At 39.0% G+C, this 17,090-nt stretch overlaps 1 protein-coding gene across 2 annotated transcripts in view; it reads left to right on the forward strand.

The window, feature by feature from the left end:
* SLIT2 (slit guidance ligand 2) overlaps positions 1–17,090 on the forward strand; it is a 373,985-nt gene that overhangs the window by 331,988 nt on the left and 24,907 nt on the right. For both annotated transcript variants that reach the window (XM_049630375.1, XM_049630377.1), the window contains one exon: positions 12,092–12,185. In XM_049630375.1, the coding sequence (XP_049486332.1) occupies positions 12,092–12,185 (94 nt within the window). The remainder of the gene's footprint in view (positions 1–12,091; positions 12,186–17,090) is intronic.

Here is a 17,090-nt window from a genome sequence, read left to right on the forward strand (position 1 = left end):
GGGTCAGTTATTTCACCAGTACAAAGCCATCATCTCTCATATCCCAAGAAAGTGGACAGCATAATATGGTTCCTTTACTAGTTGATAAGTGAAGATAATCTTTTTCTGAATGAAGACTAATCAAACTTTCTGGCAAACAAAACATGATGGAGCAACCCCTTTCGTATTATTTGGAACAAAAGCGAGAACAGAAGATGATTTTCCTTGTTTGAAATATCTTATCCAAATGTATAGAGTATTTTCCTGAGCCTTCCTACTTTGAAGTATGATTCACTTTATCTCATGATGTTACTTTGTGGCAATGTATACCTTCTGCCCATGGTCCATTTTGCATACCTTTTGCACTCAAAGGACATTTATCAGTGACTATTGGATCTTCAAGAATTCACAAGCCCTCAATATCTTTTCATTATATTTCTGTACAAACCAGTGGATTTAATTAAGTTTAGAGAAGTGGGAATGATCTGAGTACTTTATTCATCATATTTTAGAGGTCAATGGACTTTCTAATTGATAGGACAGATTTCAGTATAGTGAGCACAAATAAGAAAGCATCATATTATTAAAAAGGATCCTCAGGAAGAGTTGGCTCTTTGAAAAAAATTAGAAGAAATAACAGCACACTCTTAGTGATGAATACAGTCAATTATTACCATCACCATTGATAAGGATACTGAATATTCAGATCAGAGACTGGGCATCTGTTCATGTTAATATGCTCTGGTGCCTGGGATTATAACCTTGAGCAGAAGATGTAACAAAGAGAGCTGGACTGGTTCTGCAAAAGAGGAGAAAATAGAAATGTTTTTCCTGCAGGTGTAGTTCAATTAACAGGTCCTGGGATGACTTCCAGAATCCCATCAACTGTGTCCACCCTCTTCTCAGTTTATCCATCTCCTTGCTACACTGAAAGATCTGTAAGAGGAGAGAGAATGTGTTTGTTGGTTTTTTTTAATAGGAATAAAGAACAAATGGGAAATATACAAATTTTTATAGGAATTGGATGGAATTTTAAAATTTTGGTAATGAGAAACATTCAGATCCTTTTGTCTTCCCTTTCTCAAACGTGTCACTTAAGTACTGACACTCACACTCCTACCATTCCTGAGTTCATCCTGTCTGTTTCCAATTGGAACCGTCATTATTTGGCAGATGAGATTATACAGATACCAGAGAGTCCACCAGGCTGTGCATCCAGTCCCGCCTGCAAAAGCAATCCCTCAGGCTGGGATCTCAGAACACAAATCTGCTACTGATTTTCCTTATTCTCTGTTCTGCCTTAGGTGGTTCTTCATATCTCTGGGTCTCCTTCATTAATGTGTTTAAAGGTTTTTGTTGTTGTTTTTTGTTTTTTGTTTTTTGTTTTTCCCTTGCGGCACTTGGGTGGTTCAGTTGGTTGAGCGTCAGACTTCGGCTCAGGTCATGATCTCACAGTTCGTGGGTTTGAGCCCCGCATCAGGCTCTGTGCTGACAGCTCAGAGCCTGGAGCCTGTTTCAGATTCTGTTTCTGCCTCTCCCTCTCTGCCCCTCCCCCATTCTCACTCTGTCTCTGTGTGTCTCTCTCTCTTTCAAAAATAAACATTAAAAAAAAATTAAAGTTTTTTTTCCCTTGAAAAGCAATCAAATAAGTGCCATCTTTCACATTTTTCGGCAGCCATCGAGCATCTAGTTTGTGCCAGGCAACTTGTAGGTTACCGTTTTGGATACCTTCCCTTGCTGCACCAGTTCAAATAAGATAAAATGGTTACCAATCATTCAGGATTTTCCTGAGCCAAGCAAGAACTCAAAATGCAAATATTTGAACAATGATGCGCTTGACCCCCCAAAACTCTGTGTCCTGGGGATTCTATAAGGAATTCAACTAGATTTCCTCCCCTGTCACAAGTATATGTGAGAGTGTCATAACAGATTAAGTTTAACACCAGAATTCTGGTTCAGTTACTCAGATTGCTGTCATAAGTTCCTTTGCTATTATTGTCAATATTAATGATCCTTTTGCATTAAAAAAAAAAAAAAAACTCGTTTGGTAAGAATTTATAAATAGGAACAAGAACAGCCTGCAGTTGCAGCCCCAGAACCCTCCTCTCCCCCTTCATACACCCAGGATTCCCAGAACGGACTCTGAGATTGTTTTTTCTGTCTCAGAGAAAAAAGAAACTAAATCTGATTATGTTAGCAAAAAACTAGCAACGGTTAAGTGTTCCAGCAATGCTGTGTACCCATATCTAAAACTGTTTTTCTTGTAGACATCCTCAACCTGCATTTATAACCTATAATTTAACTTTTGAAAATAGAAATGAGATACTTAATAATTCAAATGTACTTTTTCCTATTGCTTTATTGGTATAAAACGGAAATGTTTTTTGAAGTTTATTTATTTATTTTGAGAAAGAGAGAGTGTGACCAGGGGAAGGGTAGAGAGAGAGGGAGAATTTCAAGCAGGCTCCATGCTGCCAGTGCATAGCCTGACCCTGGGCCCAAACCCACAAAACTGAGATCATGACCTGAGCTGAAATCAAGAGTCAGATGCTCAACCAACTGAGCCATCCAGGTGCCCCTAAAACAGATGAATAGTTTGGGGGCACCTGGGTGGCTCAGTTGGTTGCATGTCTGACTTCTGCTCAGGTCATGATCTCATAGTTCGTGAGTTCAAGCCCTGCGTCAGGCTCTGTGCTGGCAGCTAGGAACCTGGAGCCTGCTTCAGATTCTCTGCCCATTTCTCTGTCCCCATTTCTCTGCCCCTTCCCTGCTCATGCTCTGTCTCTCTCTGTCTCTGAAAGATGAATAAACGTTAAAAAAAAAAATTTTTTTTTAAACAGATGAATATTTTAAGTAGAGTGAGTTGAAGTTGAAAAATTTCAGAAATCCTAATCCAGGGACCAAATAACCAACCTTGTTTCTGCTCAGCGGTCCTTGAGGTCTGAACAAGCCTAGGTGACACCTGCTGCTGCCCAGATTTCTTGGCAGGCAGACGTCAACTAATTGTACCCCCTACCCCTCCCACCCCGATAACTCTTCAAAAATGTCTTCTTAGTTTACTTTACCAAGACGAAAAATCCCATCAGGGGTACTAATGAATTGGGGACTATGTAGTAAAGTTTTTAATCCAGTTTCTAAGCCAGGATGCTGTCCATATTTTTTAAGTCATTTTTTTGAAAAAATATCTATTTTTGAGAGAGAATGCACAAGCAGGGAAGGGGCAGAGAGGGAGGGAGAGAAACAATCAGGCTCTCCACAGAGCCTGACATAGGGTTTGATCCCACCAACCAGAACCATGAGATCATGACCTGAGCCAAAATCAAGAGTCAGATGTGTAACCAAATGAGCCACCCAGGTGCCCCCAGTATGCTGTCCATATTTTAGTCACTAAATGAAACCCAAGGAATACTGGAAAATTAGGAGTCTTTTTTTCTTCTGAAATTTTTCCAGATTGTAACTTCTCCAGAGTAAGGACTTTATCATGCATTATCATGCATGTCCTTGAATCATTTTGTGGTTCTATCTCAAAATATTTCTTCTCAACATTTTATTATGAAAATTATTAAACTAAAGCAGCTTTGTATTTTGGTCAAATAAGAAATTCTCACACCAGGGTACATGTAAGCTAATCCAATTATTAGTAGTTGATTTCCTTTTACACTATTCTTATTAGTTTCAGGAAACATTAATGTTAACTCCCATGAAATATATAGTATCTTCCTTATTCATTGATTTGCCAAAGAATCACTATGGATAAAATTTTTCAACAATGTCCTGAGTTAAACCAGTATTTTTTAAGAAAAGGCATATTTAAGAAATTTGAACGTGTGGGGGAAATGTAAATTATGATTAGTGACAAGATTCAACACAGGCATCCTCCACTTATCATGAGCTTTGATGTCTTTGACATAATTTAATAAAAACATTGATTATTATTTTTAAGTAATAATAATATAGATACTTGGTAGTTATTATTAGTTGTTGCTTTCATTCAAAGTTCAAGCCCATCTCCCAATTCGTTGTAAAGTTGATGAAATAAGACATTGGACTCACTTTTCTCCCTCTCTACAAACACAGTAGTTTGGGATTCCCTTGGCCCTTGTCACCTTTGATACCCTAAAAGGAGGAGAATCTTCATTACCATCTGGGCAGCCTTCCCTGTTAGCGAGACCCTAACTGTTAACAGCCGTTCCTCTTGGAGAGAGGCCCAAGGAACTGGTCCAAATTCACCCAGACACAGTGCTTTGCAGGGAGACTTCCAGCCCCGCAGCAAATGTGGAGCCCACCTACTCTGCTGTGCTCTGCTGGACCTTGACTCTTTTGCAGTGCAGAGGTCATGGTCATGGGTTCCTCCCTCTCCTTGTGCATCACTTATTCCAGAATCTGTTAGAGAATCTCAGAGACCTAAAAGAAAATTTTAGGACAAGGAGAGGACAGCCACATGAAATGAAATAGGAATGCAAAAAGATAGGGGTCAAAAATAAAAAATGAAATATGGCATAAATTGAAAGTTTTATCCCCACTATAATTCTCTAATAATTTAGCATTTACCACCTATATTGGTTTGCTGTTACTGCTGTAACAAAGTACCACATAGTGGGTGGCTTAAACAACAGAAATTTAGTGACTCATGGTTCTGGAGGCTAAAAATCTGAAATTAAGGTGTCTGCAGGGTTGGTTCCTTTTGACCGTTCTGAGGGAACAATCCATGTGGGCCTTTCTCCTTGACCTGTGGGGCCATCTTTTCCCTGTGTCTCTTCAATCTTTCCTCTATGCCATATGTTTCTTTCTTATGAGAACATCAGCCATAATGGATTAGGGCCCACCCTAATGATTTCATTTTAATTTCATTATCTCTGCAAAGATCCTGTCTCTAAATAAGATCACATTCTGAGCTACCGGAGTATTCCAACATATCTTTTTTAGGAGACAGAGGGGACACAAATTAACCCATAACACCACATCACTATATTTTAAACTCCTGATTTTGCCCCAGAAAACCTGGTCATTTCAAGTGTTCTCTATGTCACTGAGAAGTACTTCCAAATATATACATACCGGAAACCTAGAAGTCTGAGATGACTCCCTCTCTCTCCCCTATTCACATCCAATCCATCACAAATTGTCATAAATTCTGCTTCCCAAACATCTCTCCAGGCCGTCCATCTCATCTACTGCCACCTAAGTGCAAGTTGAATCATCCGTCATGTCCATTTTTATCTGCCCTTTTGTGGTCCATCCTTCACTGGAACCAGAATGTTCTTTTTAAAGCGCAGGTATCATCTGGCCATCCTCCAACTTAAAAAGCCTTCAGTGGTACCCGCTGCACGTTCTACCACATGGCCCCTGCCGGCCTCTGTGACCTCTTCTGGTGCCTTGTTTTCCCAGATTCACTCCCACTCTTTCAGAGCTGAGATTTTCCATGAATACAGCCTCCTACACAGAGCCTCTCCCCTGCTCTTCACTCTCCCCTCCCAGTGTAAATTCTTTAAAAACACTTCCCACATGGTCAATCCCCCTCCTAAAGCACCATGACATCTTCCACTTGGCCTTTATCACACCAGCAATCTTATAACTACTTTGAAATTATTGACTAACATCTCTCTCCTCTTCCTCTCGTGTATAATCTCCGTGAGAATAGGAATATAATTCTGTTGCTATTATAATAGTTCACCCTTTTACTCCTAGCATTAGCACAGGCATTTCTTTTTTATTTTTTTTTTTTAATGTTGAATTTTGAGAGAGAGAGAGACAGAGACAGTGCAACCAGGAGAGGGCAGAGAGAGGGAGACACAGAATCCAAAGTAGGCTCCAGGCTCTGAGCTGTCTTCACAGAGCCAACGTGGGGCTCAAACTCACGAACCATGAGATCACCACCTGAGCTGAAGCCGGATGCTTAACCGACTGAGCCACCCAGGTGCCCCTTAACACCGGTCTCTATACAAAGATGCCAGAAGTATAAATGAAGATAAAAGGAAGGGCCCCTGGTGTTCAAGAAGGAAGGAACATTAAAATCAGCTACATTCATAGATCTAAAATGAAGCAGGGGGCAAGGCTGACTGCAGGTACCCTTTCCCATAACAACCATCAAAGTGCATTGAGATTTCTGCCTCATTTCAATAAGATCACGAAATCACAACCTCAGAGGGCTCAGAGCGCATACTGACACTTTGTTTTCACCACTGAATGCAATATGTTTTGAGCAGCTAACTTGCTACCTGCATTATCCATCTTTGTAGAAGCATTTTCCTTTGTGTGTGTGTGAGAGATTGTTTTAGAGCCACAGTTGACCTTGCACAATTTCGATTCCAGAAGATCATTTTACCAATGAAGAATTGGGGCCCAGAACAATAAAACAGTTCACTTTCCTGCAGCCAGACCACTGTCTTATACTGAGTAAGTTGTGGAAGGCCATTCCAAGCAATAACTCAGCGACCCAAATTTCATCTCACCCATTAAGAGTACTTACTCCCCGGTATCTCTTTATGCTGGCTCACTGCTCACTCCAAACAGAGCATCAATTCTGATGATCTTGCTTCTAGTGTTCCACTACAAGGTGACCATAACATTTATCATTCAAATGAAGTCATCGGTGTGAGTGCATGGGGACACTATTGGTAATTACCTTGAGACAACGGGTATCAACCAGGACTGTCCTAAGTAAGCCAGGATATGTGGTCACATTACCACTACATCAAATTCTTCAGAAAAACCACATGTACAGTTGTTCAGTAAGTAGTGATTATATTTCCTCCTCGAGAGTGGGCTTTGAGGGGAGTGGGCATCACTGCTGCCTTGATCCCTTGCAGCTCATACTAGTAGAGCTGTAGAACCTGGCCATTTGCAACCCCACTCTCCCCCACACGGACCTGATAGACACAATCAGGAAGAAGCAATCCAAGAACTAGATGTCATCTTCTTACGAAAAAGACACCTGTTTACGAGATACAGTATTTTTTTAATTTTTTTAAATGTTTATTTATTTTTGACAGAGAGAGAGAGAGAGACAGAGCATGAGCAGGGGAGGGGCAGAGAGAGAGGGAGACACAGAATCCAAAGCAAGCTCCAGGCACTGAGCTGTCAGCACAGAGTCCGGCACGGGGCTTGAACCCACAGACTGCGAGATCATGACCTGAGCTGAAGTCGGACACTCAACCTACTGAGCCACCCAGGCGCCCCTTAGATACAGTGTTTTTTTATTCACAAGTTATAGCACTTCATTCACTAACCTCTGTTTCTCTGAAGAAATAATGATAGGTTTCCTGGATGACCATTCTCCACTTCTTCTCCAAAACGTAGATATCACATGGACACACACACACACACACACACACACACATCCACACACATCCCTTTTTAAATTCTCTCTCTCTCAGGGCACCTGGGTGGCTCAATAGGTAAAGCGTCTGACTTTGGCTCAGGTCATGATCTTGTGGTTTGTGAGTTCAAGCCCCGCATCAGGCTCTGTACTGACAGCTCAAAGCCTAGAGCCTGTTTCAGATTGTGTGTCTCCCTCTCTCTCTGCTCCTTCCCTGCTCAGGCTGTCCCTCTCTCTCTCTCTCTCTCTCTCTCTCGCTCTCTCTCAAGAATAAACATTAGAAACATTTTTTTTTAATTCTCTTTCTCTCTCACACACACACAAAGCCTAAAATTGCAAGCATAAGGCAATTTAATTTACTCATCTGATTAGAAATGAAATCATAAATGCCAGGCAACCATTTTGTTCCACGCTATTGCTTTGTCACTTGGGACTTTTAAGGGTACATACCTGAAAGCAAATAAAAAATAGGATTTCCTAGGATTTAGCAGAGTGGATTGGAGCTAAATTATGGAATCAATGTTTGTCTAGACCCCTGTATCTTGAGGGGTTCATGGGTACTGAGATTTAACCAGTATGCAACTACATTGCCCTTAACCACCCCAGTGAGCTGACATATCTTTCCTACTTCCATGTTAAAAACATAAAGACCCGCTTACAGGATAACAGATTATAACATTAACTATGTGTAGTACAATAAAAAATGTTTCCACCTTTCCTTATCACCTCATATTTTATCATCTCAGGAGGAAAGGTAGCCATTGATGATATTATATCAGGCAGGCCCTGGAGCATCAAAAAAGCAAATACAGTTGCCTTATTTTCCATTATTTTTCCCTGATTTTTTCACTAATTTGGTACTAGCTCTGGCTACACATAGAAAGAAAGAAGGAAGGGAAAGGAAAGGAAAGGAAAGGAAAGGAAGAAAGAAGAGAAAAAGAAAGAAAGAAAGAAAGAAAGAAAGAAAGAAAGAAAAGAAAGAAAAGAAAGAAAAGAAATACAGGGAAAGAAAAAAGAGAAAGAAAGAGAGAAGGAAATACAGGGAAAGAAAGAAAGAAAGAAAGAAAGAAAGAAAGAAAGAAAGAAGACATGGAAAGAAAGAGTGAAGGAAGTACAGGGAAAGAAAGAAAAAGAAAGAAAGAAGGAGAAGGAAATACAGGGAAAGAAAGAAAAGAAAGAAAGAAAGAAAAAGAAAGAAAGAAAGAAAGAAAGAAAGAAAGAAAGAAAGAAAAAGAAAGACAAGGAAGGAAGGAAGGAAGGAAGGAAGGAAGGGGCAGGCATAATGTTCACTCAATACTATAAGTTTTAGGAGAAATTTTCAATAGTAACTAAAAGCATATGAGTGAACTAATGTTAGTGCATTTTATTTCTGTTCTTCTTGGAAAACGAATGCAGCTTTCAAATGTCCAACTTTTCTTTACTTGTTGAGAAGTAGATCTAAACTTGTACATTTGTCTATGGAGCTTGCTACAATTCCCATCTTATGCTCAGTTCTTGAGTTTCACCTCTGTGGGACAGTATTTGAACTTTAAAACTACCTTCACTCCAACACAGCAGAATCCAATATAATTTGAAAAAAATAAATAGTCCAATGAAAACATTTAATATTTGGCCAGAGGAAAGTTAAAGTAATGCTTAAAGGAAAGTCATAAGTACTTATTATTAATTATGGGTGACTAATTATTACCCATTGAACAGAAAATTGTCTAAATGCTAAATTGAAGTCCAAGTTGAATATAGGTCAACAAGATAGCACTCTTATCTTAAAAAAGCATGTATCTTTTTTCAATAACTATTATTTTAGTGTGTCATAACATCATACTTTATAGATAGGAAGGCAAATATGCCAAGAATACTGCTCTCAGTGCTCTTACAGTCAAAGAAAGGAAATGAGGTAAACACCAGTAATATCCAGCACATCCAAAACCATACAGCCCTGTGCCCTTTCCTTATTAAATGGTTGTCAGGAACATTAAGCAGCTCCATATTTATACAGTGTTTGAAACTGTCTGGCACACAGCAGTAAACACTGTATAAATATTTATTAAGTCAATAAGTAAATTCATACAATAGATGTGCCATAAGATAGGCACAGGCAAACATGAAATATAAAAATTGTAGATAGCTAACAAACTCATAAAGAGGGGACATATAATGGATGGAAAAATGGACAACAGAACTTATTAAAGTTACTAAAACAAAAGGAAACACCATTAGCCCAGACCTGGAGCTGAGATAAATTCATAAAATCATAAATAGACACAGGAGACAAGAGTATAGGTTGCAAAATTTGGCTTTAAAAGTGAGTGATGGAATATAATATTTGTTAGTATTGTAATATTTGGTGACACTTAAAGGGAGACCGATCCTTTTTGAAGTAATCAGCCCATCTTCACCAGAATCAAATGTGTAGTTATGTATTGGTCACAAAGAACTATCATACACAAGTTTAGCAATGATTAATATTGCTGCTGTGCTGTTCTTAGAAGATAGATTCCTTGCAAATTAAGGAACACTTCATATCAGTATAGCTTTTCACATTCAAATTAGCATGTTTTGCCTTAAAGCTGTTAGAGAATGGCCAGTCTGTTTAGCCAACAGTGTCTTACAACCATCTCCTTTCTTCTTCCTTTCCACATCAAGTTTATGAAGAAACACCTGGTGGAGGAGAAAGGGTCAACTCTAATTTCTTCTCTTAAGAGATGAATTTCTCTTTGTAAATCCTTATGAACTGTGTGTGGTATAAGTCAGCTTGATTAGATTGGATTGAGTTGGGTTGGAGTGGATCTAAGTGACTAAGAAATCAAACATTTCCCCTTTTATAATTTTTAAAGCAATTTCTTATTGAGTATTGAGTGGAAAACAATATACATATATATAATATATATTTTATGGTCAATATACAATATATACTTATTATATATATCTTATATGGTCCCTCTCTATCATCAGTTACTACAACCTACCTTGTCTATAGATTACTATAAACAACCTGTATCCAACCAAATAGGTTTGATTGGAAAATTCAAAATTATTTCCTCATGGTAGGCTGATAAATTATAATGAATAAATTCCATCAAGATGTATTACTTAAAATAATACTAACTGAAAGTGAAAAGCTTTATATAAACCCTGTTTAAAAGTAGCTCATCATTTATATGTTGTTAAAAACTTTTTGTATCACAAATCTGGAGACACAGACAACTTTCTTACAAAGAAGAAATCTATGAGACTTTCAATGTAATTAGTTCATTTTAAGAGACAGAAAAAAAAACTAACTTATCATACACCAAATTGACGTAATAACTGACTACATTTATATATTTGCATCATGGGTACGGATTCTTGAATATGCTACATTGAGTTGCTAAGCAACTCTTTCTACCAGTTAGCAAAGTTTTTCCTTAAAAGGATAGTCTTATAACAAAGGAATGTGTGTAAACTCCTGGTTTTTAAACAATGCTGTTTAAATCCACACACTTTGAATGAATGAAAGTTCTAATAGTTTCTTGGAAATGAACAGCTGTCTGGATGTGTCACTGTATTCATTCACTTATCGCATATAACACAATTAAAAAGTGATTTAGAGGTAAGGTAGAAAAGGAGGTGACTTTTAAATTTTGTATCTTCCTAGTTATTTATTATCTCCCACAGTGATTGGGAAAGTCTCACCAAAAATCATTATTTAGCCAAATATATCTGAAAATAAGATACGACCATATTATTTATATCTGAAGAAATTTCTTAAGAGATTCGCAGGCATGCAATTCACCATAAAGTGTCTAGAATCTGCATGGTTATGCTTTTAGTTCTCACTTATTGATAAAATTTGTTCTTTATGAGTTAACTGATACTCTGTCCAGATTGGTTCTCCTTTTGCTTTTTTCTTAGCGGATATAACTAAGGAGTAGTCTATTATCCGTTGCAATTAAGTCATAAGAGAGAAACAACATCTTTTTCTTCCAGACTTTATGAGACCTTGGAGACTATGAAGATATGAGGATTAGTTTTCCAAACATAAAACCACAGAACGGGCCAGACATAAAGGGGTACATACCAAATGAGTCTATTTATGTCACATTCAGAAACAGGCACAACTCATGTTTGGTCCTGTTAGGACAGTGGTTACTCGCCTTGGGGTCAGGTCTCTGGGATGCTGGTAAATGGTATGTTTCTGGATGTGGATGCTGGTTACGTTAGTGGGTTCAGTATGTGAATATTTGTTAGCTATTCATTTATTCTTTGGGTATGTGCTATACCTCAGTAAAAAGTCCAAATTAATTTTTTTAACGTTTATTCACTTTTGAGAGACAGACAGATAGAGCATGAGTGGGGGAGGAGCAGAGAGAAAGGGAGACACAGAATCCAAAGCAGGTTCCAGACTCTGAGCTGTCAGCACAAAGCCCGACGCGGGGCTGGAACTCAGGAACCATGAGATCATGACCTGAGCCGAAGTTGGATGCTTAACCGACTGAGCCACCCAGGCGCCCCTAAAAAGTCCAAATTAAAACAAACGAAACAACAGAAAATGAAAAGCATTCAGATTTCCTTTTTCTCATTCCAACAGTGTGTTCTAAAGGGGCTCCTATTAGTTGCAAATCACAATAGTTGTGTTATCCCAAATCCTGACTGTGTAGCAGCATAACCAGCCCTTTGGATCTTCTGCTTCCGTATCTTGTGATTTATTTTTTCCCCAGTCACAAGCTGTGCTAACCTCTGAGGCCCCTGACAGCCTGCTGGCGGGAAGCCTGTTAACCTTTGTCTGTGAACTAACACCGTTTGCCGTGTTAACAGGCGAGTTGTGTGAGGAGAAGCTGGACTTCTGTGCCCAGGACCTGAACCCCTGCCAGCATGACTCCAAGTGCATCCTGATGCCAAAGGGATTCAAGTAAGTCAGAGGCTGCCTCGGGGCTCCCAGTGGGGTGGGGGGAGGGGTTCTTCAGGAACCTGTTTCTTCACCTTCCTTTCAGGACCTTGCTTCACACCTTTGCTGGGGACGAAAGGGACATACTCTCCAGTGTCAGTGGGATTTCTATAAATGCTGATATACAACATGGACTTTTTTTTTTTAGTACGCTAAAGAAAATGAAAGACCGCATTTCCTTTCGTTCCATGGCTCTTCCTGGGAAGTCACGTATGAAATAAATTAGCCTTTGACTGTGTTTACTTAAATGTATTTGAAGGCCACGTAAGGGGCACCTGGGTGGCTCAGTCGGTTAAGTGTCTTGAGTCTTGATTTCAGCTCAGGTCATGGTCTCACAGTTCCTGAGTTCAAGCCCTACATTGGGCTGTACACTGATGGCACAGAGCTTGCTTCGGATTTTCTCTCTGTCCCTCCCCCACTTGTGCTCACACGCTCTCTCTCTCTCTCTCTCTCAAAATAAACGAAACTTAAAACTATTGAAGGACAAATAAATTTGTAGTATCTACTAGGCACTTTATTATCTGAATGTAAGTAGGTGGTAAATAGGGACTTTAATGTAACTGAAGTTTCTTTGGTCTGCAACAATTCTTAACTCTCCGAGGTGAGGAAGATGGAGGGAACCTTATGTCCCAGGTTGCCCTGGGACAGTTCCAGTTTATGCCTGTTGTCTTAGCGTAATTATTAATAGCCCCTCTTTCACCTTACATTTGCCTTCTGTGGGATGATAAAGCATACAGTCACTGTAGATAGAGGGCTCCCTCAAGTGAACTCAGAACTTCAAAATTGCTGCTTTTCCCTCCTCAGTAATCTTCCTGAAATATGTTCGGTATCAGATTAAATTATTTCTTTGCTACAATCCTGAAATAGTTTAAGGGCCTATCAATAGTAAGGTTCTCTTCTTAGAGCTGACAGTGGTTTAGAGATCATCTGGTCCGAATTCATTTTAAACATGAGGAAACCATGGCCCAGACAGGTTGGTGGCTGTCCAAAGATCTCAAGGTTATTCATTGGCAGAGGTGGGAGCTAGGTCTTACATTTCCCAGTTGGATGACTTTTCTAATATAGGTTACCTCTAAGAAGTTTTGTAGTTGATTAACATTACAGATGGTTTGTTATAGAAGATACGCTGGATGCTCAGGAATGAGACAGCTGGGTTCAAGAGTTGAGCCGTGCTTACATCAGACAATCAACAAATAGAATTATTTGTTCTTTTGCCCGCTCTGTATTGGGTACCTGCCATGGGACAGGGTGCCCATGTTATGTTATATAGCGTTTTTTTTTTAAGTTTATTTATTTTGAGAGAGAGGGAGAGAGTGAGCCAGGGGAGAGAGGCAGGGAGAGGGGGAGAGAGAGAATCCCAAGCAGGCTCCGCACTGTGGGCACAGAGCCCAATGCGGGACTCAAACTCATGAACCATGAGATCATGATCTGAGCCAAAGTCGAGAGCCAGACACTTAACTGACTGAGCCATACAGACACCCCCGTTATATAGTGTTTTATAGCTACTCACATTCACATACTTTCTCTTCTCAGTGAAATGACTCAAGCTTAATTGCCATAGGATTCAAAGAATTAAAAATTACTCAGGTCGGGGACAATTTTGTAAGAGAAGATGGGAGGTGAGCTGGATTTCTAACAGTTTGATACTTGTCCACACATTATCAGACATTCTGAGTTGAATGGGAGATAGGGTCAGTACCTCCAGAACCCCTGCCTTTCAAAAATCAATCTGAATAAAATGTTTATGCTCGTTTTAGTTACAGAATATTTTTTACTCAATTTGTTCAAAATTTTATTATTATTATCATTATTATTATTATTTATTTTAGAGAGAAAGAGAGTAAGCAGGGGAGGGGGCAGAGGGAGAGAAAGAGGGAATCTTAAGCAGGCTCCACACTCAATGCAAAGCCCAACATGGGGCTCAGTCCCACAACCCTGGGATCCATGACCTGAGCCAAAATCAAGAGTTGGACTCTCTGGGTGCCTGGGTGGCTCAGTTGGTTGAGCATCTGACTTCAGTTCAGGTCACGATCTCATGGTTCGTGGTTTCAAGCCCCACGTCTGGCTCTGTGCTGACAGCTCAGAGCCTGGAGCCTGCTTTGGAATCTGTGTCTCCCTCTCTTTCTGCCCCTGCCCTGTTCATGCTGCCTTTCTCTCTATGTCAAAAATAAATACACATTAAAAAAAATTTTTTTAAAGAGTCAGATGCTCAACCAATTGAGACTCCAGTTTCCTTGAATACTTTTTTTTTAATTTTTTTAAGTAAGCTTCATGCCCGACTTGGGGCTTGAACTCACAACCCTGAGATCAGGAGTCACATGCTCTACCCAACTGAGCCAGCCAGGTACCCCTAAAATTTTAGACTATACAAACACAGTTTTAGTTACAGCACCTGCTGACTCCATTTGATACCTTGTTGAAAAAGAAAATAATATCTTTGAATTCTACTTTTCATTATATTTTAGTTTACAATCCCATGCAAAAAAACGGACGTCTTCTTGAAATCTTTACTGATACAAAATGCTTCATTGCATTTTGTTCACCCAAGTACTGTATGTCAGTTACTTTAACTCCTAATGCCTTTGATCTGCCCGCAGTTAAATTTGGCGAATTGAAAATCCACCACTTACATAACAAATATCCTTTCTCAGAGAAATTCACCAGTCAGGGAAGTGGTTTTCTAGAACTGTTTATCTGCCACACAGGTTTCACAGGGCTTTGTGCATTGTGATTGTAAGATAAAGTGTTAGTGAGACTTAATGGAAACCACTAAAAAATGAGGGAGTTTGTCTTTAAAAGACTACTCCTTAATTCAGTATCTTCTATTACTATCGATTAAATTACACTCTCAGAAGTGCATCCTCCTGCATCATGGGTTAGCTGATTTGGGAACCTATTGTTTTCAGCAGTAATTTGTGAGCTTGTTTTATGGCTGTATGTAGTTTAGCAGAAAGCAGGTGACGTCACAGTGTGTGCTATCACTCTCATATTATAAATAATTGCAGGGGGGGTGGGAGGGAGGGGAGGGTGGGTGATGGGTATTGAGGAGGGCACCTTTTGGGATGAGCACTGGGTGTTGTATGGAAACCAATTTGACAATAAACTTCATATATTGGAAAAAAAATAATTGCACATTGTCACGAAGGGAGTTGCAAAAAGAAAATGGGCTTAGAAACCAAAAGGACACGAAGTGCTAAAGAAAATCTCTATTGACAAATGTTGTTTGGACAAACTACTGTTAACTTCAAATTCATTTTCTTACTACTAAGCTAACAGCTGGTTTTACTTTTCTTGCTTTATTATATACCTCATAAATCTCCTAAATTGCTTTGAGATATTTTTAGACCATCATATGCCATAAGCAGTATTTTCAAGCATGCATCTTCCTTAGTCAGCTTTTGGGCTTCTAAACAGTATATTTTAGGGCGCCCGGCTAGCTCAGTCGGTAGAGCATGAGACTCTTAAACAGTATATTTTATAGTCTTTGCTTTCTTCCTCACTCCTTGGCAGATAATAGAGTTGAGGGAATGTGATAGGTTTTATTGATAATACAAACCTTAAGGAATTCTTAATTAAATATTTTCTTTTGTTTTGAAATTTGATCTGAGGAGCAAAAGAAAGACAAAAAAAAAAATGTTGGTCATAACGTGACTCCAAGTTCTAATGGGCTTGAAAAATAGTATTTGTAGAGAAGAGAATATGAAACAGCTCTTAGCCACTGGTGGTGAATATGTGGTTCTCTTATCTTTTACTTTGATTTCTTTTCTCAGATAAATAATTCAGAGTGTTTCAAAGCATTTCTTCTTTCTTTTAATGCCTGGCATTTCAGCGGCTCTGCTCACATTAACATTGATAGAAGCTCTCTTCTCAGACTTTGTCCATCTATTTGAGAATGTATATGGCCACTTAGGATCCATTTAACTTCAGACTTGTTGTTTACTTTGCTTTGTTAGGATTTAGCATTAAAACCACTGGCTCTAGAGCAAGCATGCTTCCTCAGTGAGCTCATTTTATTTTCCTAATTTGTACATGCGGAGCTGAAAGTTTGTTCTCCTTAGAGGGTATATACCCCCATTTATTTTAATTCATCAGCCCTCCAGTAACTCTTAAATCCTGATTTTGCATTTTCAGAGAAAACCCTCAGTGTTCAGTAATGTCCACATTCACTTGGGCATTTTTAATTATCCTCATTCATTTAAATCCTAATGGCTTTAAAATCAAAAACTGGAACATTAGTAAACAGTAAACCACAAAGACTTTTATAGAATTATTAAGACTTAATAGAATTATTTTTTAAATACTTGCCATTTATTGATCATGCATTATGTATTAAACACCATAATGATTCTTTTATAGTGTTTTTATTTAAGCATAATGGTTTTATTTAAGCTTTTAACAAACCTGCGAGGTGGAAATTATTTTGTACTGTGTATGTTACAGATGAAGACATGAACACTTAGGAAGCTTAAGTAAGTTAGTCAAGATCGTGTACATGTAAGGATGACGCCAGACTACAAACCCAGTTCTAACTGCAACATCAGAATTCTATAAAGCTAAATAAGCCATAGTTTCCTGGTGTATTTGTTTTTTAAAGTCAGTGAGCCCTCTCTTAAACCCAAAACAGAAATACTCATGGAAGCCCAATGTGTGAAAACTAATAAATCACAACAAGAGAGTGTTGGGAGAGAGGGGAGAGGGGAGGGAAACAGGAAACTGCCAATAGCCTCCTTCCCTTCAGGGGTCCCTTTTCGCCCCTCAAAGCACAGATTGAAAAGCACTGCACACGCCATGCTACTTTCTCCACAGGCAACGATAAAGTATTTCATCCTTCAGTGGTGAGAAATCCAGGCTCTCTTGTCAGATTGCTTG

This window comes from Panthera uncia, chromosome B1 (assembly GCF_023721935.1).
Source record: "Panthera uncia isolate 11264 chromosome B1, Puncia_PCG_1.0, whole genome shotgun sequence".
Classification (NCBI taxonomy): domain Eukaryota; kingdom Metazoa; phylum Chordata; class Mammalia; order Carnivora; family Felidae; genus Panthera; species Panthera uncia.